Below are 24,978 nucleotides of genomic sequence, written 5' to 3'. Positions count from 1 at the left end.
AAAAAAGTAACAAGAGTAAAAATAAATGATAAAATTCAAATAATTTATAAACACCAGAGAAATCATAAAGGGAGATAAAAAAGGAAGAGATAAAAATGATGAAGTAATAAAGCGATAGAGAAAAGATATTGTTAATGGAATGAAAAAAAGGAAGTGAAAAAGCAAAAAACAAATGCGAAAGAGATGGAGGATGAGAATTGAAACAGTTATATATATACTTTGATTAATTAATTTTAACCTCGAGAAATTTCGATTCTTCGAGCTTCGCCAAATCCTATTGCTCTCTATTAATTTCTCTTCACTCCTCTCCTTTTCATAGCTTGTTTTTTACCGATACACGTTCGACTATCTTCCTTCTGACTCTCTGTCTCTCTCTCTCTCTCCATTTTCTCTTCTGATAAGCTTCGCGACGAAAAGGGAAAAATACGAAAGATGAAAAACGAGGAAAGTAAAGAAATAAGTGACAGGAAGAGATAGAGAGAAAGAGAGAAAGAGAAAGAGAGTTTCCAAGAGGAAAGTTTGAGGCGAGAGCGAGTGGCGAATGGATTAAGCAAACTAATTTATAGGAAAAAAAGAGAAGAGGGAAACGGAGTGAAAAGGGAAGAAAACCGGAAGTCCGAGGCAAAAATACGATTAACGTGGCAAAGTGGCTAGAATCGGATCTCTAGGCAGGAAGCTTGTTACGAAGGAGCTCGCGAGATCACAGGGAAACAGGTAAATTTGCTTCCTCCTGTGTGTAATTAAACAGCCTCCATTCTGTGTCACATTCTGAAGGAAAAGGGTCTGGACTCTCCCCTCTTTCCATATCCAGCATTAATATAAACCGCCCGACCCTTTGTTATTTCCATTCATGATTCTTCAATATCTTCTCGTCTCCCTGGAAATTTTTGCATTCCAACATCTAGCATCGGCACAAAGAACGGCTTTTGCGCCGCGATAAAGGGAAAAGGAAAGGCGATGGCTGGGCTTGTAGGATTGTAGAAAAGGAGAAAGTACAGTGGGATGGAAACAAGTACGCTTGGACGACGACTTGAACGGGGAACGGGGACGAAGTTGTTAAAAAAAAAAAAGAAAAAAGGAAGCGAAAGAAAGGAGAAGGAAAAAGAATAAGAAAGAGAGGAAAGAAGAGGGAAAAGGAACAACATGCCAAGGAGAAACATGAAGGAATTTGCATTCAATTCTCGGTATAATTGACCAGTTCGATTCGCACTTCTATTCAAACGTCACAGAGAAAAATGTCGCTTTATTTGGAATTAATAGGAATTCCGTCCTCCTTGAGGAAGCTACCTTTCCTTTTTGCTTCTATCCTCACTCCGGCCTCTCTTCCTCGCCCACGTTTCCTGTTCACATTCTTACAAGTGCGCTCCAGCGCGCAGTCTTGTTGCAGAAACTTGTTCTTCAACGAGAGACGACCCCGAACGAATTTAGTCGGCGGCGAAGAAGTAGGAGAGAGGGAAATAGGAAGGGGAGAGAAACGATTGCTCGGGGAGAACGGCAAAAAGGATGACGGAAAAATGTAGCAGGGGATGGGAATATTGATCAAAGAAACGGGACAAAAACGGAAGGGGAAGGATATACTATTAGTTGTGTTATCGAGTCTATTACATGGCCACACAGTGGAACCACAAATGTTCGTATTATTGAAATTCATGATACGTGTGTATATTATATGTACACGTTACAGAACAACGACCCGAATCGTGAAAATCAATAGTAATTTTCTCACATCGAAAATTATTTTTCTTTTCTTTTTATCTGATACATGAATAATTAAAAAACCAAACAGACTATCAGACTCAAGAGACTATCAGACTTTTAATCTTACAAATGATATTCTATACATATCTCTTAAAAAAATTATTCAATGAACGATTCACATAAAACAAAAATGACAACGAGTGTGGAAAAAATGCAAAGGATTCGCGTAAAGGAAGAAAGTTTCCGCTCGATTCTCTCTATCATCAGCCTGTGTCGCATCCAACTTACATTCAAATCAACCCGCGATGCAATATCTACTCGAAATTAACATAAATGTCTCTCTTCATTCATTTTCATTCACCGAGAAGCTGACTTCTTTTCCCAGACCATCCCGATAGTCTTAGGACGCAATACTGCGCGAACACGGGCGAAAAAAGCGACTGGAAAGATGAAAGAGCGAATGTACGCGGAAAAACGAGGCGCGAGGGAGACAGAGTCATAGACGATATCGAGAGAACGAGAAAGAGGAAGGAACCATGCGTTCAATACGCATGCGAGGTAAAACATGTGCGCGGGCGCGTACAACGGAGGCTCTTTTCGATCGACGTAGCACCACGACTCTGACGATGACGTCGAGGAGAACGTGGACAACAACGACAACGACGACGACGACGACGACGACGACGAAGACGACGAAGACGAAGTCGGCGTCGACCAACGACGTCGACGTCGGCAGCTGGCTTCGTTGCGATGCGATAGTGGTAGTACTAGCAGTAGTATTACACCAAGATAGCGAATGGTGGGAATAGAGTATCGTGGTGGGGATTGGCGCTAGTGGAGAGGGAAATTGGAGTAGTGGTGGCAGCCACAGCGACAGTGGCGACGCTAACGTCGACCGTGGCAGCTTAGCGTAGCGGTGTGCACCGCACGGCCCGGTGGAGCAGGGAAATCTCGCCGAGTACGAGTGGCGCGCATTACGTCGTTCTTGATCGACTGTCGAAATTATTTTATATCGGGCGTGAATTTTTATCGTAGAACGTGTCGTGTATTTATTACGAGGCAGTAACGTAGCCACGGCAAAGTTTAAAAATCGTGTAGAAGATAGAAGAATTCCGTAGTGAATGTAGATCGAGGGAAGAAAGACCGGGGTTATAAACGTGTCAAACAATCGCGTGCGATCGTCAATTGCGTCGTAAGTGATGTTACTTTCGTTTCGATAGTGATTGCTCGTGTTTGTGGCCGATTTCGTGGCTTTTTTGCATCACGAAACGGTATTTTCTGACGAAAGAGTGATTTTTTTTTTGCAGTGTGTTTTTTCGATTATCGCATTTGCAACGTCTCGTTTCGTCGTTCGATTTATCGATTAGTAGTGTCGATTCTACGTTCCTCTCGATTCGACCAAGGAAAATGTGGGCGCAGTGTGTGAAAGACACGCAGGACGAGGATATAGGAAGACAATTTCCGTAAAGTGAATCGAAGCAGAGGAATTCTGTGATCTCGAGAAACATACAGTGTTAGTGAAATTGGTGGAAGATGCTGCTTGACAATCGATTGCTATGATCGAGCCGCGGAGAATTCACGTGGAACGATCATGATTTACCTTAGGCTGCACGTCGGGAGGAGTCTACGGTGCAACACGAATGCAAGACACTGGAACGTGTTCATCGTGCCACTCTTCCCACTTTGGATTATCGGTGCCTTCTGTGTGAAAGACAGTGAGTACAAAAAACTATTTTGTATCGAATATTATCTCGTGAATTTTAAACGATTCATTGTTATTGCTTACTAATCGTTATCGGAATGCAAAGACCGTTTATAAGCAATTCTTGGAAATTCCGAAAAACAATTCGGAACATGTGATTTTGCTACGCATAAACTTTTATTTTGTATACACACTTCTGTTTCGAACATAATAGCATACGTGGCTATAGGTTATCTATCATCTACGTTCGAGTAGCTTTTCGATATTAAAATATATTTCAAGATTCGCCGTCTCGTCTTTTTTTAGGTTAGGTTTCGAGTATTAAATTTCGAATGTTATAGAGCTAAAAAATTTACCAGAAATGAGTATCAATTTAATTTAATTTTGTCAAACTTGATAGGATTGCGGAATATTTCGACATTATGAGTCATTTAAGTGAAATAATATCCTTTTCGAAAGATGCTTCGAAAGTTTCGAGATAATAGAGGGAGTATGTTCCTGCGTGAAGTTTGGAACGATTCGATAATCTCGATTGTTGCTTCTTACTTGATATTCCATTTGATTTCAAACGATAATCTCGTCGTTCTCGCGTATGATTTCATTTTCTAGGCGATAACAACGTTAGATAGAATCGTTATCTGAAATTTCTTGCCAAAAAGGAAAAACGATTTTCAGAGCTCAGGTTTTGCATAGAGTGGAAAACGGTCTTTCCCCCTAAAGTAATGGGATCACGACAATCTGGAAACGTAACTTCCTCGAACTTTGACACTCGTTCGAAACGTAGTGCAAAGTTTTCAAGCTTTGATACACGAGCCTCGCGATGCTCTTCCTCCATTACCGAGAAAATTGTCAAGTAAACTTCCAACTTAACCTATCCATAACATAGAATCGATTCTCTTGGTATATAGGGGTCTTGAATTCCGCGATATAATCTAGCCGAATATAACTGGCCCGTTTCGTTAACGTTTCCTCGAATGGTCGTTGGGAATGCAGATGATAGAACCGTAACACGGTTTATTACTGAGCTTTTTTTATCGTTTCCGGATTCAATCCCATTTTAATTCGCAATAAGATTTTCTGTTATATTTAATATTGGAATGCGGATAGGTTTCACTAGTGGCATTATTCCGTCTAAATTTGATCCGTGATCTCACGTGTTCAATTTTAATCAAAGATCCCGCGACTCGATCGAATGTTTTCCCGTTTAATCGAACGATCGGCCGGAAGTTTTGTCGCGTGTTACATATTCATCGTAATGCCAATGTTGGACGCAGTTAGACGCGCTTCCACTCAAAGACAACTTTCCGCTTTGACTCGGTTTACGGCATCGTATTAAGCCATGCATCGGTTTCAGCTGGCTTTTAACCGAAAGCAAGATGAACCATCGCGCGTCTTAGTTGATATTCAACTTGTTTCTTGACGGTATACCGCAACGATACGAGAAAGTTTCGAAATTGCGCGTTAGTCGAAAACAAAAGAATTGGTTGGAGGGGAATTTCCTTGTTTAAATTGTATTTTTAATAAAACTCGAAAGATTAAAACGGCAATGTCAACAAGTAATCTGTTACGCGAGATATTTTTTGCAAATATTGAAAACTTTGGGACGACAAAATATTTTTATCGCCACGATTTTAATTAAATTATTTTAAATTGCTTGTACAAAGCTTATTAAAGTAAAACAGTATAGAAACAGGTTTCGAAAGGTTACTTATAGACTGTATTCCTAGAACCATTAAAACTTTGTTACCAAGAAATAATGTTGGACGAAACGTATCATCATCCAATATTAGAAACTCGAATATACAAATCCATAAATTATGAAAATTTACACTCCGCACAATCCCCTCCCCTCCACGTTTAAAACCTTCCACCGCAAAAGATTATACGAATAAAGAAACGCTGCTCCCTTTCTTCTTCTTGTTCCATCGATTTTCCATTTCGAAACATTTCCTGTTCCCAACAAACTGTTTCCACTGAAAATGCGATTTCGATTTCGCAGTCGCGACTTGTCCAGTTCCGGTTAGTAGCTCGACGGAAGCGAAGAGATGGACGATTTGCGAGCCCTGGAAAACCGCGTGGCTGAGAGTGCGGGAGAAGATTTAGTGGCCTGTCGACTCGGGATAAAAAATAGAAGCGCGTGGAAATTGCCAAGTCGGGAAACTTTGTTGTTCACCTACGAATTGCGTTTCCCTTGTCGCGTGACGAAGTTATGGCGCATCCAAGTCCCCGGGCTTCCAAGTTTTTCCAACCACGTTTTGCTCTTCCACGTAAGAAAATATGATGCACCCTCGCGACCGCTCTTTCCTTCCAACCTCCTCTCCTCAACCGAAAATCATTTCGTCGCCCGGTTCTCGAGCAATCGGTGAACGATTCTCGATATCTCCGATTCTCGAGGATACTTTTTAAGGGTTCGCGGGATTACGCGGCTATTTATTACACGTTTTGCGGAGGAACTGGCCATTTACGGGACACCGGCCATAAACACGGGAGATTAAGCGCGAGGCAAAGCTCGGCTCGAGTCGAGCCAAGTATTACTATGTTCCCTGATGAAAGTAATGGGTATACTTAGCGCGTATCGCCAATATTCGCCGCGGTATCTCACGGATGATCGTTTAGCTTGTTGAAGGAATAACATGGATGTAGTGCATTAGCGGACCTATTGGTATGTACTTTGTATACATCGTGAAATTTTCTAGTCTAACAGGGTTGATAAAACGAGGAGACGAGAAAGGGGGAGAAAGAGGAAGTGGCGCGTTTCGAAGATCTTATATCGATAAGACTTTGTTAGGATAGATTCGTGTGAAAAGAATAATTATCTTCATATCAATAATCAGATGAATATATTAACTTATGTCGTATTCTTTCTCGATTTTGATTCAATCACGTCGATAATTTTTAATTACAATCGCGTTACGAGAAAAAGATAAAAGACAAGAGGTGCCATTTTTATCCAACCTATCATCTTGCTAATCTCGAGATAAGAGTTTGCTTAAGCCCTAAACCTGTTGAACACCCTCGTCAAATTCTTCTTCGGTAGAATTTCCATCAGATTCGATGTACTTCACGAGCGGTGAATGCAGGTTGTTTGTAGAGGATGCGTACGTTTACAGGAAGCGTGAGAAAAAAAAAAAAAAGAACGATTTCCATCCATGTGTATCATACGTCAAAAAGTCGGGATGGCATTCGCCATATCGCGAATTCATCGCACGTATCTCGCGTCACCCTCGTTGCACAGTTTTCCACGTTGGCTCATCCTGACGACAAACAGATCTGTCCTCGAAATTTTAAGCCTCGAAGCTTACCAAAACGTGCGAAACGTTCTTCGGTTAATCGCGCCGCAAATCCATCTTAGTCGAAGATCGCTCCATTCGTTGTTTGCCTTCGGATTTCGCTGAAATCGGTGTCGAGTTCTTCGGAATCGTTAGAATATAAATTTCTGACGTGAATTTCTTTCTGATGATCGTTACGCTGCGAATTTGTAATTAATATATATTGTAGTCGCAAAGTGTCAGCAGCAATATTATACAAATTTATGTTTCATGGATTCTTGACAAATTGAAAAAATTGGATTTGTTTGAAAAATATAATATCGGTTGTATTTTTTCAATTTTTAATCAATATTCAATTATCGTACGAATAAAATTGATAGAATATTGATTATCACTCGAGAAATCGGATAACCAACGAAAGTATTCTTGATTAAGAAATTGCTTCTTCTTCTAATTGATTCAAAATCGAGAAAAGGCAAGACGATAATCACAAAGAAAATGCGAGTCCAAATTTTACAAAGCATGAATTTTGCGAATTCTCCAATTGTGCACATGTTCGTCATTTCTATATCGAACCGAGGATGTCTCCGATGTATAGAAACGTCCACCAATCATCTTATTATCGCATCATTAGAGTAACACGAATACCGTCCACGGTCTTTACGCGTGTCACCCCCCTCTACGAACGTTCACAATATTACTTGGCGAATTCGCGTGCGATGTAGACGTCCATCGTTTTGGAAATTCCTTTGCGTGCCCTTCTGATAACCGAATTACGATTGTTCACCGAACCATGTTGCACAAGGGCATCGAAATGGCAGGAGTAATTCCTCTCCCTCCCTCCCTCCCTCCTCGTTAGCAAATATCTCACGTGCGAATCGAGGGGACGAACGATTGATTTTCGTGCCTCGTGCTGCCTTCCCTAATCTCCCTTCTCTCCTTCGTCCTTTAGCCTTTAGGTTGGTCAGAGTAATTAAGCCAATTTTCGCGTCAAATACGCGGAATCACGGATGGTCACGGATGTCGTCCCTGATTCGATGAAAGGATTTTGAGAAATTTCGAGCTGGACTTGCGTGTGCGGTTCAAATCCAAGTTGCCAAGTTCTACGAAAGGATCGTTATTATCAACGATGTGGTATCTTAATTTTGCAAGACTTTAGATTTTCAAAAATGAATATAATATAAGCTACTTTTCATATGTTTATTAAATTCCTCGATAATCTTCGACACGGTTATTTATCCTTCGATTTGTACAAAATTTCGTTCTAGGAGAGGATTGTTATTATCAATGAGCCTGGTATCGTTCAATCCCTTAATTTTACAAGACTTTAGATTTTCAAAAATGAATATAATACAAGCTACGAGAGGATCGTTATTATCAAGGAGCCTGGTATCGTTCAATCCCTTAATTTTTCAATTTTTCAAAAGTCAAAAATGAATATAATACAAGCTACTTTCCACATGTTCATTAAATTCCTCGATAATCTTCGACATAGTTATTTATCATTCGATTTGTACAAGATTTCGTTCTAGGAGAGGATCGTTATTATCAACGAGCCTGATATCTTAATTTTGCAAGACTTTAGATTTTCAAAAATGAATATAATACAAGCTACTTTTCACATGTTCATTAAAGTTTTCGATAGTCTTCGACACAGTTCGATTTGTACAAGATTTTCTAGGAGAGGATCGTTATTATCAATGAGTCTGTTATCGTTCAATTCCTTAATTTTTTAAGACTTTAGTTAAAAATGAACATAATACAAGCTTTTCATATGTTCATTAAATTCCTCGATAATCTTCGACATAGTTATTTATCATTCGATTTGTACAAGATTTCGTTCTAGGAGAGGATCGTTATTATTAACGAGCCTGGTATCGTTCAATCCCTTAATTTTGCAAGACTTTAGATTTTCAAAAATGAATATAATACAAGCTACGAGAGGATCGTTATTATCAACAAGCCTGATATTGTTCAATCCCTTAATTTTTCAATTTTTCAAGAGTCAAAAATGAATATAATACAAGCTACTTTCCACATGTTCGTTAAATTCCTCGATAATCTTCGACACGGTTATTTATCGTTCGATTTGTACAAGGATACTTCGTTGCGTTCATGCAAGGGGTGACTAGTTTTTTTTTATCAGTTCCGCTTGAAAACGGCGGCGAAGGTTCGAATGGATAGGTCGAAATCGCGTCACCGCGTGTAAAACTTGAAGGTGAATTAATCGACGTCGGCCTCGGCCAAACTCACTGGGTGAAAAAGCGCTCGATAAAACACTGGGATGATCATTGTTGAAAAGGAGTTCGATTCGCTCGGTGATTGGAATCGGCGCGTAATTATTCAAATTGATATTCGTTGTTATCGATTATCGTAAAAAGGAAAGAATCGTTGCGATCTTGGAACGATAAATCGACCGCGACGGAATTTTAATCCAAGTGAAATGTTACACGCGCATCACGGTTTATTTGGTTCAATTATAAGGTTAATTAACAAGGGAACAATTCTCTCATTAATATAGGGATTGGTTTTATTCGAGGTGTTTATGAAAATAAGAGTAGAAGCATCGGTGCTTGAGATTAACGGGATTTATTCGTATTCGCGTATATTATAATTTTAAACTCGTCTCGAACAATAATTAAACGTCGATTGTGTTGATTTTACGATATTTATTCACACATTTGGATTTTTCAATTCCATTTTCATTCACCATCGATCAAGATTGTTCAAAAGTAACTTCTCTCGACGATTTATCTTTTTCTCCAATTATATCGTATTAATTTATTAATCTCGTTACAAGCATCTCTCTCAAGAGATGTTAATATCATACTATTATTATTATCACGACGATTATTATTATTATTACTATTACGAAGGAAGGGGGAAAAGGAGATAAGGGAGGAGGAGAGGGGAAACTGTTAAAAGTAGAACTTATCTTCGGTTCTATTCCGGTCACGGAGTTAAGAACGCGGAGTCGTCTTTTCAGCACGAATGCAGAAACGTTAGAAGGATCTCATCCTCGCCAAACTTTGATAATTTACTGGAATAATAATCGCCGTTGAATACCGAACAAATCTCGTACAACCGGGATGATGTTATCAAGGCTTCGAGGTGGCGAAACTTTAACCCGATATTTCCGTGCGTACACGCGCATAAACCTCGATCAAAGGAAATCCCATTACGGGACTATCATCGTCATTCCATCGTTGCGACAAGCCATCCCATACACGCATCCCCCTCCGTTATTCTCTTCTTCACATTTTTCCTCCCCCTTTCGAATATTTTACAACTCAATTCTTAAATTTATCGCGCAGTACCAGAATTTTAATTCGAGCTCCTTCCAAGAATTAACAATGGAGATCGTACGATATTAAGGAAAAAGGAAAAGGAAGAAAAGGGGTAAAATTGTTAATATAAGAAACAAAGAGGAGGGACGTTAAACAAAATCCTGAGATATCCATTTTTACCCATTCTTCTCCTCGTGGATAAAGATTTTACAAACGAACCCTCTGCTCTCGATACGATCATTCGTTCGATTCGATAGAACCTCTCCCTCCCTCCACGCTTTTATTACACACGCTTGGAACGTGTCAACGACCGGTTGGCATACGGCTAACGCCATCGTGAAAAATGCACCACTCTCGATAAACCGAGAAATTTTACGGTTGAACGTGAACGCCACGAGAAACTTTACCCTTTTTCTTCAAAGAGACGATGATCTAATCATCGAGAGACGGCGAATAATTATTGGGATAATTGGGGGGGGGGGGTTGAGAACTCGGTGTCCTTCGCGGGATAAACTTTTTTTTTTGTAATCCCTTTCTGTCTGCTCTGAGATAATAATTAGACTCGTTATTATCCTTATCGCGAGACGAGGTAAGGAAGGGTATTAAGGGTAAAGGGTGGTGATTTTCCGCGATATCGAACGAGCTTCACCCGTGTAATTAAGAAACGGGCGTAATTCGAAGGTAGAAGGGGAGGAGGAAGGGGGAGAAGGTAGCAGCAGTTATTTTTATACAGAGAACGTAACAGAGCACGGTTTCAATAGGCAAGAAATTATGAACTAAGCCCGAGAACGAGGTAACGCGCGCGCGAGATGGAGGAGGAGGAGGAGGAGGAGGAGGATATTCGCGAGTTCCTGGAGCGAGGCAGGGAAAATCTTCCGGCTCGTAAGTTTTACGGTCGAGCGAGGTTTACACGATCCTCCGGGCGACGTTAATTGCGGAAGATTTTGCAAATGGAGGACTGTGAATTACCATGGTAACCGCGTTCCACCGTGGCGAAATTTCGCTGTTCCTCTCCATACCCCGTTAATTTCCCGTAAAAATATCAGAGGGGGATGTTCAACCGCCCGATCCCGTATTAATCGAAACGTGCGTCGAATCAATGGCACTTTGTTTTTACTTTATACTCGTCCTCCGCTCTATCTCTCTCGATTCTCGTGGAAATTTAATAAACTCCCGCTTGATGCTTCTATTTCGGTGTAAAATAAGTATATTGTAATACTCGTGGGAAAAAGGGCAGATAATGGAGATTGATAATAGAAAGGGAACGAGTCTTGGCGAGGATGATCCATTCGTAGATCTCGTCGAAACAAAATCGATTGATCGTCTCCTTTTGGAAGCGTCTTGAATGAAAATTATGTAAATGCCAAGAAACTTGGCAAATTGATTCAGGAAAATTTGACTCGTATTTTTCGTTAGCGTCGAATCGTTTCGAAATCTGTTCGAAAAGAGATATATTTATCGGATTTTATACGCGTGGATAGAAATGAAACGTTGAAAATAAACGAGAAAATGGAGAGATATTTCGTCGAAATTACACGCTTGCCGGCTTCTCTGTCTCTGATCATCCGCGTTAATTCTGGCTGCGAATCTGGCGCGAATCTCTAAGAGGAGCAAAGTAAACGTTAAGAGACACAAGAGACGAAACTTCATTAGGAGGACGAGTTGTTACACAATTTCCTGGTGTATGAATTAAATCCTAATTACTCGTATACGGATAGATACGGATGATTTTGCACGGATGGATCGAAAGGAAAACGCGATCTCCTTATTGGTTTCGAAATACATGATAGAAATGAGATCCATTTATCGTTGTATCTGCGTGGATAGAGGAGGGGCATTTGTAAGTTTGGTTACCAGGCTATAGGTCATGCTGTATAAATCAACCCCTTCAACTATGTCGAATCACCATCCCCTGCAATGGAACTCCTTAGGAATCGATAGCTCATCCGTGCCACAATGTCTCCAATCTCGCTGTTGATACTGTAACCCGCTCCCTTCATTCAATTCCCTTTATCAATCGTATCGATCGAGATCTCTCCCTCAAATATCTCTTCTATAAATGCATTCAATTTTCTCATTCAAATTTCGAAAACTATCCTAACTCATTCTCTCTTTCGCGTTTTAAATCATAAAAGAAGAAGGAGAAAAATTATAAATAATTGATAATACTTTAACACAAACGAGAAACTATCTCGATCCACGACGAAACGAAGACGAAACGCGTGAATTTATCTCAGGAAAATTTATTTCAACGCGTAGATGATCGGCCCATCATCGCGCATGCAACATCGATGAAATATCAAGCTCGTTCCAAGCTCCTTTAACCCCCGTCGACGGTACCCGATACGGGAGAACGCTCGAGAGAATTGCGAGGGGGTGGTTGGGGCGGCGGCAACGTAATGCCGTTTCCTCCGGGCTGAATATTTAAACATTCGCGGCCGACCGGCAATTTTCATAAAACCTCGTTTTTTACTTCGGGGGAGGGGGTGCCTAGGTAAGGAGAGGAGCGTAGGAGGATCCGGTTAAAAGCCGCTGTTAACCGGTTCCGGGGGCACTGAAGGTGTAAATTATTGGCGTGGCAACATTATTACTGTTTTTAATTTAACGCGGACTCGCGGTTTCGAGAAATTAGCGTCTATCACGAGGGCTAAATCCTCGATACCTCCCCATCAGGGATAATCGTGGAGAGGAAAGATTTGTTCTTTTTCTTCTTCCTTTTGCTCGCGCTACATCCTTCTTCTTTACATTTTCCTTCTCCTTGTTTCCTCGTGACTTATTTGCAGAAGTTTGTTTCAATTTTCCTTTACATTTTCCTTATTTGAGGAAGTTTGAATTTATTTTTGTTTTTTTTCTTTTTTTTTAAATAACGTATTGAAAATATTGCAATGATTTTTTTTTTATTGGATCGTGTGATGAAGATTTTCAAAAATTATTCGTGATTATCCGCGTGTTATTAACGCAACAAGAGTTGTTAAGAGTCTCGTACAGTTTAATAGAGATCGGCGATATTTCCAATATAAAAAAGGAATTGACGATAATTCGCAATAATAGCTTTCTTCGAGTCGTTTTCATCTTTATTATTTCACGGATCGTAATGATATATGAAATAAATACAGATTGTTGGCTCGATAGCTCGTTTTCTGCGAAAGAAACAGGTAATTCGATTTTGTACGGTAGATTGGAAGAGAGCAAGGTTCAAGGAAATATTATTACTTAGACGTTACTTTAACGTTGCTTAAAACTTGATCGAACGAAATAACGAAGTTAACAACTCGTCCCACAATTGCCCAACTAAAAATCGATCGATGTATATATACTTTAATAATAATAAGCCTATCCGCCATTTTCTATTCGAAAAATTATAAATTCCACGATTATTCACGTATGCACATAATTTAAAGTTGCTCCATCTCCATCTTATTCGAAAATATCTTCTGTATTATACATTTCCTCCACATCTCCATTATTCCTACTAATTATGAGGCGACGACAATTATATTTATAAATTCCATAATTATTCAAGTATACATCGTTCGATTAATCGACTTTTGATAATTTTCAAGTTTCCTTCATCTTTTTCCTCGTTAACTGTACAGGCGCATATAATTCAAAGTTATATGCGCCTCCACTCGAAAATATCTTCTCCATTGTATATATTTTCCATTATTCTCACACTTTAGTTACAATTATATTTATAAATTCCACAATTGCTCAGGTATGCATCCTTCGATTAATCCACTTTTGATAATTTTCAAGTTTCCTTCATCTTTATCTTCGTTAATCATACATGCGATTCGGCGCATATAATTCAAAGTTATTCCACTAGAAAATATCCTCTCCGTATATATTTCTACATCCTTAACTCCACATTCTAGTTAGAATTATAAATTCTACAATTTCTCAAGTACGTATCGTTTGATTAATCGATTTTTGGTAATTTTTAAGTTTTCTTCTCTATCTCGTTAATTGTACTTGCGATTCGGCGCACATAATTCAAAATTACTCCACTCGAAAATATCTTCTCCATTGTATATATTTCTACATCCTTAACTCCACATTCTAGTTAGAATTATAAATTCTACAATTTCTCAAGTACGTATCGTTTGATTAATCGACTTTTGATAATTTTTAAGGTTTCTTTATCTTTATCCTCATTAACTGTACATGCGATTCGGCGCACATAATTCAAAGTTACTCCACTAGAAAATATCCTCTCCGTCGTATATATTTCTACATCCTTAACTCCACATTCTAGTTAGAATTATAAATTCTACAATTTCTCAAGTACGTATCGTTTGATTAATCGACTTTTGATAATTTTTAAGGTTTCTTTATCTTTATCCTCGTTAACTGTACATGCGATTCGGTGCACATAATTCAAAGTTACTCCACTAGAAAATATCCTCTCCGTCGTATATATTTCTACATCCTTAATTCCACATTCTAGTTGGAATTATATTTATAAATTCCACAATTTCTCAGGTATACATCGTTCTATTAATCGACTTTTGATAATTTTCAAGTTTCTTTTATCTTTATCTCGTTAACTGTACATGTGATTCAGCGCACAATTAATTCAGACATAAATTTCTCAGATACGCATCACTCGATTAATCGATTTTTAATAATTTCCAAGCTTCCTTTCCTTCTTTCCTTAATTAATTCTATATGCGATTCGGCACACATAATTCAAAATTACTCCGTCCCCCGTACTCGAGAATATCTTCTCCATTGTATACATTTCCAGGTCCTTATCCATTATTCCCGCACTCTAGTTACGAGGCGACGACTACTTTACACGTAACGCATACGTACACCGTCCTATATCATCGTCGCGGTATATCGCTCGACAAGCGCCCCTCCCCCCCAAGTGGAGCATCTTCCTACGTTTAATGCACCTACCGCTGACAACGGTGTCGTACTTCGAGAAACCCTCTATCGGGTATTGTGTTTTCCCGTTACGGAGACGGCACAGCTATTCTTCCACCGGGTCTTCCAAGTCACTCGACCTACATGGAACGCGGTTGTTTCTTCGGCCGCGAGAATCGAAGCCAGGCCGGAACGTTGTGCAGCGTATATATGAATATGTATCATCGAAATTACGTTGTTTAAATTGTTTTAACGGTATCGTCGCGATATTTGGGATTGCGTTTCTCTTATTATCGAAATTATCGAAGAAACGAAATTGCGGAATATTTTTCAAAAATCTAGAAATCGAGATTTAACGATAGCCGATGTTTCGTACTTGAAGGTAATTAATCTTGAATTAATTAGTGGCACGGGCTAGGAATAATAACGTTATCTCGAAAGTAATATCTTCACTGCAATTAGAATTATTAATTTCGCGTGTGAGAAATTGTCCTCCATTTCTCGCCTAATATGCAACGTTATCTTACCACGTACAAACAACTACGCTAACTGCGTACGTGCCCACCACGCTATTCGATTGCGGTCCAAGATTGTTTATTCCACTCTCTAAACTATTGTATCGGACGCAAATGAGTTAATCAAATCTATCAGAAAAGTGTAAAAATTCAATTTGCGATTAAAAAGAAATTTTTTACTTTCGCAGCGGAAATATAACGATACTTTTGTTTCTTTTCGTGCGTTCACATATCGTGGCTCGTGCCAACACTTTTGCGTCGAATTGATGGAAGAGGCGAATGTTAGCGGTGGTTGTAGCGTAAACAATGGATAGTAACTATGTCCACAAGTAATAATCGAGTGGATTCTGGTCAAGGGATCATGGAAACCAGGCAATTGATTCTCCCTGTCCATTTATCGGGAAACCGCTCATCCAAGCAGTCTTTGGCTTCTCGATTAATATCGGGTAACAGAGTAAACTATATCTTAATCGCAACCTTATCCTGTTATCGTGGAACGATACGGCGCCTTGCTGCACCGACATCAATTTATAATTCTTCGCGATGATTATCATTCTTCCAATTCATATTTCTCGCCTCGGAATACGAGTATTATATCCGTTTATTTAAGAGATCGTCGTCTCGAAACGAAGATATTTTTCGATATCATTCGACGAGTTTTACGAACGTGGTATACGGGGCTTGTCTGATCGTCAATTTCCACGAAATGGATGCATTTTACGTTGTTTTCGACGATATCGAAACGCTCTTACAGCTATTTTCGTTCTTCTAAATAACAATTTCTCCTTCTTTGGCTCCATAGAAGGAAATGCCATTATCTTTTATTACGAATTCTCTATATATCATCGCTTACAACGAGGATACGAAAAAGAGAATTCGTTTAAATCTTGTCACGAAGTTGTTAAAGATGATAATCGGTTAATTGTAGTCGAATATCGATATAAATTATTTTCGATCATTGATCGAAGTTATCCCCCGCTATTATTATCATTATTTAATTATTTACCAACTTTCCACTGCTATTGTTTCGTAATGGGGCATTGCACAAATTAACGGAAGGTAAAATAATTTGAAACCCCTTCCCTCCCCCGTTAGAATCAATATTTACCTTCAAGCTAATATAGTTCGTTACACCAGAGTTGATTAATATAATCAAACATGGTCGCTAACGAACAAATAACGAGCGTCGTCGCAACGTCGAACGAGAAGATTCGATGAGAATCAGGGCGCGAATTAAGAGGAGGAGATCCGCATAATTGAGAAGCAGTTTCAAGGGAACTGCTTTCTTAAAATTCTCTCCACTTAGTCCACTCTACCACGGAGTAGAGTCCTTTGGCCGCCTAAATTATTCAACCGGGTCGAGTTTCTCGAACCTTAATTATCGCGACACTTAATTATCGCTAATTTATCACCGCTTAGGAAAACATAGATTTTACATCTTAAACTCGCCGATCCACTTTATAATTAATGGGAAAATCGTCGAGATAACAACTCACTTTCCTCACATCTCCCTTCCCTCTCGAAAATCGATTCCTCCTCCAAAAAGAGAACCAAATTCTAAACGATCAATCAATCTTTTTCCCCTCCCCTTAACTTTCACGATTTTTCTTTGGAACATGGATGCTTCCTCGACAGAGCTCGATTACACACGCGGTTCTGTAACTGTACGTCGTCGACGACGACACCGTTAATCTCGGTAATCTTCATATCCTGTGAGTGCTCTTGAACCGTGGCTACGGGGGCAGGAAAGGTGCTTAGTCGGCGCTTGACGCCCGCGCTATCGCGTTACGACGAGATACCCGCGGGGTCCCGTTATCCTCGAGAGTCCTCGGTGGCCTTTAGGTATCTTAGACGAGCGTAAATTAGGAGGAGGAGGATTCTCTTTCCTCCCGGAACGTGTAACGTGTCTCGTGTTCCTTATCGTGGCGACGAAATCGGTCGGTTGTCGATAGAAGTCGATGAAGAGTAATAATATCGAGAAGGGAATTTTTTTGACCAGCCATTTTCGCGGCTATATTCGGTATATTTTCAGTATTTTCGATGGGAGGTAGATAAGCTTTGGTGGATTTTCTCGACGCGCTTTTTCCCCTTTTTCCTTTTTTTTTTTTATGCAACGATGAAACTGAAAAATCGCGATTAAGGGATTATACAGAGAGGCATGATTCGGAAGTGTGGTTGGCGGGTTGTTAATAGTCGGCCGCTCATATTTTTCGGGATTTCGTTTACGGGAGAAATTGTTAGGTAAAGAGATACGCGCTTTTGTTAAATATTGGTAGTCGAATTTTTGTCGTTTTTTTTTTTTTTTTTAATAATGAAATTGCACGCGTGGGCTTGTATCTCGATATCTGCCGAAAACAATCGCCCGCGCGGGTTGCTGGCTGTCAGGCGCAGAACGTACTTTTTTTTTTTTCTTTTTTTCCTTTTTTCGCAAATCGATATAAAATCAAATATTTCCTCGTTACCGTGTTTTGATTCGCTCCGTGAATTGTTATCGATTATAAACGTAAAGACAATACGTATTTATATTTCAATCTACTTTTGTTTCCCTTTTCGAGAGGTCGTGCGCGTTATATCGGAACGATCGAAAACAAACGACTTTGTAGTCCCGTGTAAGTCGTGCCCGAGTACGGATCGCGTTAACGGATCGATTCTCTCGATTCTCCGCGATCTTATCTTCCTTCTTTTTTTTTTTTTTTTTACGTGCTTGTAAAAAAAATTCGTAGCACGTACTTGTTGCAATTCGAACGCGAGAAAAAGAATATCGTCGATGATTGTTGAGATGGTTTATCATCGCCCTTTGAAAAATTAACGATTAACGTTACTCTATCGTTCGGACGAAGGCAATCTGGAACGAAAGGGCAATTTTCAATATCGTTGCGCACGACGCCCCTTTGATGGAGGAAAAAATCGAAAGCCTGTTCGAGAGTTACACTTAGTTATCTTTCCATCGGAATACTTTCCCGGAAATCGAACGGTCTCGTTCGATGGATGGAGGAACGATCTTCGAATTATTTTACACACCGTGAATATTTTACAAAACGAAATCGTATATTAAATTAATATTTAGAAGAAACTCTTATCCTAATCTGGATATCCTAATTAATCTCCATTCCATCTCCATCTCGTTGAAATTATTCCGCCCTCTTGAACTTTTGACGAGCAAATCATTTCGTTTCCACGCGGAGCTTACCGAGCAATCCTCACCCTCCGCCGCGACAAAACACTCGCCTCCGTTTGGCGGACAATTAGTTTCAGTTCAGGGATGGAAAGGAATGTCTGTCAGCTTTCCGACCAAGGCCAATTAGAAAACGTGGGGAGAGGAGGGGCACGTTTTCTTGTCGGGTCATCCTCCTCCGTTTAATGCGCCTCGAAGCGGTTGTCAAAGTTGGAAGGCAACGTTGCGACGCGTTTAGCGTAACGAGCGCCGTGCACGTCCCTCTATTTTCAATTAGCCCGAATTAGCCCGGCCGGGTATAATCAGTCGGACAGCGGGTCCAATTGGTCCCCGAGTTCCGTTAAACGGATTTGGGTTAAAATCGCGTCGCTGTCTCGTGATTTCTGGCCGGTAGTTTTCTTTTGGGAGGGGAAAGGGAAGGAAGGATTAATTAATAGTAGTCGTCTCGGTTTCTTTGCCGATTATTTATAAGTAGATTAGAGTTGATTCGTTTCTTCGTTTTTAAGAGATTTTTCTTCGAATTTTTGTTTTGATAGTTAATTCATCGTTTTTCTTTTTTTTTTTTGTTTAAAATTTCTTGTGACGAGAGATTTGGCAATATAATCGCCAAAGGAATGAATTTTAAATTTAAGATTATTTCGATCAATTGGTTTTCGATTTATTATTTAAGGAATCTAAGTTAATTTGGATTTTGGAAATAATAGATTTTTGTAACGTTTGGATGAGTTCTTTTTCGTTTTTAATCCGGGAAGAAGTTCGAAGGAGAGAGATTTTTTTCTTAATAGTTTCTTAATAGTTAATTCATCGTTCTTTTGACGAGAGATTTGGCAATATAATCGGCGAGCGAATGAATTTTAAATTTAGGATCATTTCGATCAATTGGTTTTCAATTTATTATTTAAGGAATCTGAATTAATTTGGATTTTGGAAATAATAGGTTTTTGTAACGATGTAATTTTTGGATGAGTTCTTTTTCGTTCTTAATCCGGGAAGAAATTCGAAGAAGATTTCTTTCTTTCTCGTTTCTTAATAGTTAATTCATCGTTCTTTCTAATTAAAAATTTCTTGTGACGAGAGATTTGGCAATATAATCGGCGAGGGAATGAATTTTAAATTTAGGATCATTTCGATCAATTGGTTTTCAATTTATTATTTAAGGAATCTGAGTTAATTTGGATTTTGGAAATAATAGGTTTTTGTAGCGTTTGGATGAGTTTCTTTTCGTTCTTAATCCGGGAAGAAGTTCGAAGGAGATTTCTTTCTTTCTCGTTTCTTAATAGTTAATTCATCGTTCTTTTTGATTAAAAATTTCTTTTGACGAGAGATTTGGCAAGAGAATTAATCAGTAATCGGGGAATGAATTTCAAATTTTGGATTATTTCAATCAATTGGATCGGTAAAAATAAATAAATGGTATCTAAACATTTGCGATCACGACGATTTCTTTGCCGATTATTTATAAATAGTTAATCGTAACGTTTTACGATATAATTGGACGTTTTTGATTTAAAATTTTTGCGGATCGTTTCGATCAATTGTGGATCGTGGTTGAAAAGTGAATGAATAGCGTCTAAATAGTCGCAATCACGACGCATTCTGCAGGATTTCGCAGGAACACGCGACGCGCATCGAGGAAGGAGCAAGACAAAGAGGGAGACGAGCATACGTAGCCCGATTGACAAATGCAGTTGGCCGTGCTTGATGGAAATTAGTGTACCGCGCGGCACCCACTGCGCAAAATTGTTGTCATTCGCCGTTGAAGCGACTTCCCTAACTGGATTTACGCGATCCAGTAAGTTGGTGGGGCGTTTCCACGCGACCAAGTTTCTATGAAAACGTCATTAAGGACGATACATCACCTCGAGTATCCTCGAGAATATTTTCCCTCTTCTTCTTCTTCTTCTTCATCTAAACGTCATTTTAGATGAAAACTCGCGACCCGTTAAGATTATCACGTGATTGATTCGCGCGAATATCTGAACAATCCTCATGGAAGAAATGAAATCCAGTTCCGCGTTTTTCGTGCGGTTCGAAACGGTTTTTAACTCGTTTACGAAACTCGTGACTCGTGATTCTCTTCGGTTAAAGGCGCGAGAAGGAAAGAAAAGGTTTGAAAGGTTCGTTAACGGCACTTTGATTTAACGATAAACACGTGGGAAGGGTTGGCGTGTTGAAATTGTGAAACTAGTTGGCCAGTTTCATCGACAATAAGCTTAATTCCACGCCGCTCGCGAACTTGCAATAATATTATGAATTATTACGCGGTGGATTAAACTGCGCGAGGCGCCAAGCCCGGTTTTCAAACACGTGAAAATAATGATTCGAATTATTCACGCAACCAACGACTCTAAACGCGAAAATATCAAAACGTTTAACACTTTAAAGATACTCGTTGCGAACGATTTACCGTAAAACTTGGTCGAAATTATCGTAACTTTTCCATCGATTTTCGATATGATTAGGATATCGTTTTCTTTTTCAAACGCTTTCTCGTTTATCCCGAGATATCTTCGTGCAAAGGCAAAGATAATTTTTATTATCTTCTTTTTCTTTGTCATTCGTTCTCATTGACACAACAAATGGCAAACAGGATTCTTCTCGAAAAATAGTAGTACGCTATAAATCATTGAAACGATTCATTCACAATCTTTTGAGTCTTCATATCTCGACAATCGATTGAGATAAAATAAAAAGTCCAATGGTATAATTTCTTTTCAATTTCTTGACTAGGTTTTGATGAATGAACTTCTTTTCCATGAATATTTCGTAACATTTTCGTAATTCGTTTCGTTACCAATGGGATTATCTTTATTCTACTTCGTTATTTTTCAATTATTATTAAACGGTTGGATATTTTCCAAGCGACGAACGCATTTAGGTACGAGAGAACATCGTCATCCACTGGTTTATCCTAGGTTTTAAAACGACAGGGGGGATGAAGATAGGATAAAAAATATCAGATTACGAAGACACCTGTTAAGTGCTGCCGACACGAGCTGCGAACGAGAGCGTTTAAAAGTCGCCCCCTGCTCGCGTGCTCGCCTCCCTTTGACTCAGGGTCACGTGATCTTTTCATCTTTCTCATTCCTCCTCTCGACTTTAAGAGTATCGCGTGTATTTCTCTTCAGGATCGATCCAACTATTAAACGAATCAATTTATACGACGTTCGTTCCAAGCCTGTTCATCGTAGAAACTTTAAGTAAACTTTATTTATTTAGTTCCTTAACATTCGAACGAGGAGTAAAAATTGTTACTTCAACACCATTTCCCACCAAGTTATTATTCATCCATCCAAGTTTTTGCGATCCATTGAATAATCGATCCACGTGTGATCCGTTTACTCGTTACGCGATTCTGTTCGCCAGCCATGGTCGAACTTGAAATGATATTCCACGCGACGGTCTCGAATCGGTCGTGAAACTCGAATTTACAGCGTCGTATTTCGTTTGGGGCGCAGGGAAAGGGCGGGCACTGCCCTCGTAATTCACGCAGCGGCCCCCTCGAAACCATCTCGAGGATCGACGCTGCCCTGGCTGACGTTTAACGACATCGCCGTTTAATCTGTAAACGGTCCGCGTAAGTGGCATCTAGTGCAATATAAACGAAAGGGCGAGCATCGCGATGTGAAACGTGGGATTTCGACGTGGAGAATACGAATTCAGGATAAGTTGCGTATTTCGAATTGGAAGAATGAAAGAAGGGCAAAGATTGTTTAAGAAAGTACAGGAGTCAATGGTCAGTTGCCATGCTTTGGATACTGTAGAATAGCACGTCGATGTTAAAAATTGTGCATAGCAGTGCAAAAATATGTTATTTAATTTTCAAAGATGCGAAATGTTCGGTTTCCATCGAAGAAAAGAGCAATTACGTTGGAGAATCAAGAGAATACCGTGGCCGAAGACATGTAGACCCCGATCTGGAGGGGTCTACACACCGCACGCCACGGATTTTAATTTTTATATTTTATTTAGAAGAGAACATTTTGTCTCTATGAATTTACGAAATAATTTTCGTATGAATCAGGGGGGAGGGAACGGAATGAAGAAGAATAGAACTACTTCCTCTTCGAATCCTTAGAGTAAGGACCATACGAATTTCCATACATCGTTGCGTTAAATGTATAAAACTTCGCGGAACAAAGCAGGTGCAAACGCAACAGAGGTCTTCTGTACCGCGATTGCAATACCGAAACTTGTTCCCTGGTAACAAACTCTCCGAATACTTTCTCTCTGGCGCACAAAACTTTCGTACCGTTCCCTCGAAAACTCCCTCATTCGCCACACATTGTTCCTCCTTAAAACAGCAACTTCTCCCTGCGTATCTCGCAGTATTTCTATCTTGATCTCTGATTCAAAAAAATAAAAAAAAAAAGGAAGAAAGGAAACATCCCCTTCGAGGCGGAAGAGAACAGAGGAAAGAAAAGATCCATAACTCGGATTTAACAGATTTCTTTCTTCCCAGATTATTCCACCGTCCTCTAATTCCGTGGAAATCCTCTCGTCCGTCACGGGTCCGTGTATCGTTCGAGTTGGAATACGAGTCTGATTGCGCAACCTCGTTGAAACCTCGCTTTCGACGTCGACTTTGGTCCCTGGCCACGCGCCATCCCTATGCAAATTAACCAACCGGCCGTACTCACCAATAAAACTGTCGGGACAGCTCCAACTTAATTATCGCCGGAACTTACGTAATGGATCGCGCGTAGAGGGGCGGCAAGGTACGTGCAGGAAACGCGAGAATTAGCGCAAGGGAAAGTAACAATGCTTGAAGAAAGGGGAGGAAATTAGTAAGCTCGACGAGCCGTGAAACGTTTAATTGATTTAAATCAACGACGTTTGATTTATCGAAGATGTCGATCGAAGATGCCAATCGTGAGCTTGGAAATTCTTTATTTCGTTGAACGAGGATTTTAAAAAGCAGAGGATTTTAAAAGTTTTTTTTTTTTTTTTTTTTGAAAGGGAATATTAATTCAGAGGGACACGGAGAGACGAAGGGACGCGATCTTCTTGGGACAATTTTCAATTGGGACTAATTGCGAGCAGGAGAAGGTGACAAACGTTGAACGAGTTTATTCAAATTAGGGGAGTAGCGTGCATGTAAGGGGACTTGTGCGGATTCAAGGAGGCCCCGGGTGGTGGCATTGAAAATTAGCATTTCAGATGTTTCATTAGCGGCATATTGGGCTTAACTTCTTAACTCAACGGGCCAAGTTTCTCGAATACTGCTCTCTCAAGCTGCGGTAAAACCACTCCTCGACACCCTCCACCCAAACGGACAATTTCCAAGCGAACACAATTTCAACCTTCCCTGAATATACACAACAACATTCCTCGACAAATTTTTCAAAGTTGGAGAAATAATTTATCTTTCCAAACTCGGCCGAAAAGTTAAATTTTCGAATAACAAAAATCCAAATCCAAATCCCAATCCGTGGGACAACGACAAACAAGATTCTCGCGAAGGAATGCAAATTTCGTGCCAAATGGAGACAAATATAAAAGAGGAAGGGAAAGGACTTTCGGAAAGGACTTGGGCGTAATTTCGCACCAATAAGTCGAGAGCAACGGATTTACACGCACGCACGCACATCTGGCGGAATAAGGGAAAAAGGTGGCGTGTCGGCGCCACGCTTTTGATCGCATCTTAATATCCCTGCGGGTAGAGGGAAGAGGGAGAGGAAGTCACGTCCCGGCCACTTCGTGCTAAAACTTTATAGAGGGGCGGCGTTAATCTTCCTTTTAACTGGAGACCAAACCGCGTCGCACCTGGTGCTCGTAATCGGCTCGTGGAAAGTATTTTCGTGCAGTGCAGTCTACCGACGTTAAGGATAAAATTGGTTAGCTCGATTTATTCTCTCTCCCTCATTCTGTTCTCTGGGATGGGGTGGGAAATGGCGGAAGTCGGGAGCTTGTTCCTGCGAACTTTTTCGCAACACGATGTTACAGGGTTGTTTGTTTGATCGAGAGATAGTCCCTCTCTGTTTTGTCGAGTTTCGTTTCTTTCGAGTGGATTTGGCGCGAGAAACTGTCCCCGCGGTTTAAACAGTGAGGAAAAATGTATTTGAGTGTTGTAGATTTAATTAACAGGTGGGGGATGACATTTAAGAAAAGTTGATTTTGTGCGCTCCGTTTGTCTCGAATAATTGCGAATCGAAATTTTGAACTAATTTCTTTATCTCATCGCGAGATTAATTTTTCAAAAGTGAAATGAAAATCGTCATAATTGTTAATCGATAGATTTAATTGATCTAACTAGCAATTTCGAGTCCATCACATGAAGCTACTCCGCCCAATTGATTTATCTAACCTATCAACAGATTCCTTCTCTCCTCAACCCTAACGTTCCATCAAGGCTGCGTACAATTATCCTCGCTTGACAAATGCCAACTATACGCGCGATTCAAACCGCAATGGGAAACATCAATTTCTATCAAGCCGAAACCCAACCCAAATTGCCTACCAA

The 24,978-nt window shown here is 39.9% G+C and overlaps 1 protein-coding gene across 2 annotated transcripts in view; it reads left to right on the top strand.

The window, feature by feature from the left end:
* Positions 1 to 2,395: 2,395 nt before the first annotated feature.
* LOC411078 (nephrin) overlaps positions 2,396 to 24,978 on the top strand; it is a 246,522-nt gene continuing 223,939 nt past the window's right edge. Inside the window, exons 1-2 of one of the 2 annotated variants that reach the window (XM_026440729.1) lie at positions 2,396 to 2,890; positions 3,006 to 3,413. In XM_026440729.1, coding sequence (XP_026296514.1) covers positions 3,290 to 3,413 — 124 coding nt within the window. In that variant the 5' untranslated portion in view covers positions 2,396 to 2,890; positions 3,006 to 3,289. Of the gene's footprint in view, positions 3,414 to 24,978 lie in introns of both variants that reach the window. The other variant, XM_394552.7, reaches the window with a different exon arrangement.

The sequence above is a fragment of the Apis mellifera genome, linkage group LG5, assembly GCF_003254395.2.
Source record: "Apis mellifera strain DH4 linkage group LG5, Amel_HAv3.1, whole genome shotgun sequence".
Lineage (NCBI taxonomy): Eukaryota > Metazoa > Arthropoda > Insecta > Hymenoptera > Apidae > Apis > Apis mellifera.
The sequence above is the reverse complement of the archived record's forward strand: the minus strand, read 5'-3'. Positions and strand labels throughout refer to the sequence as shown.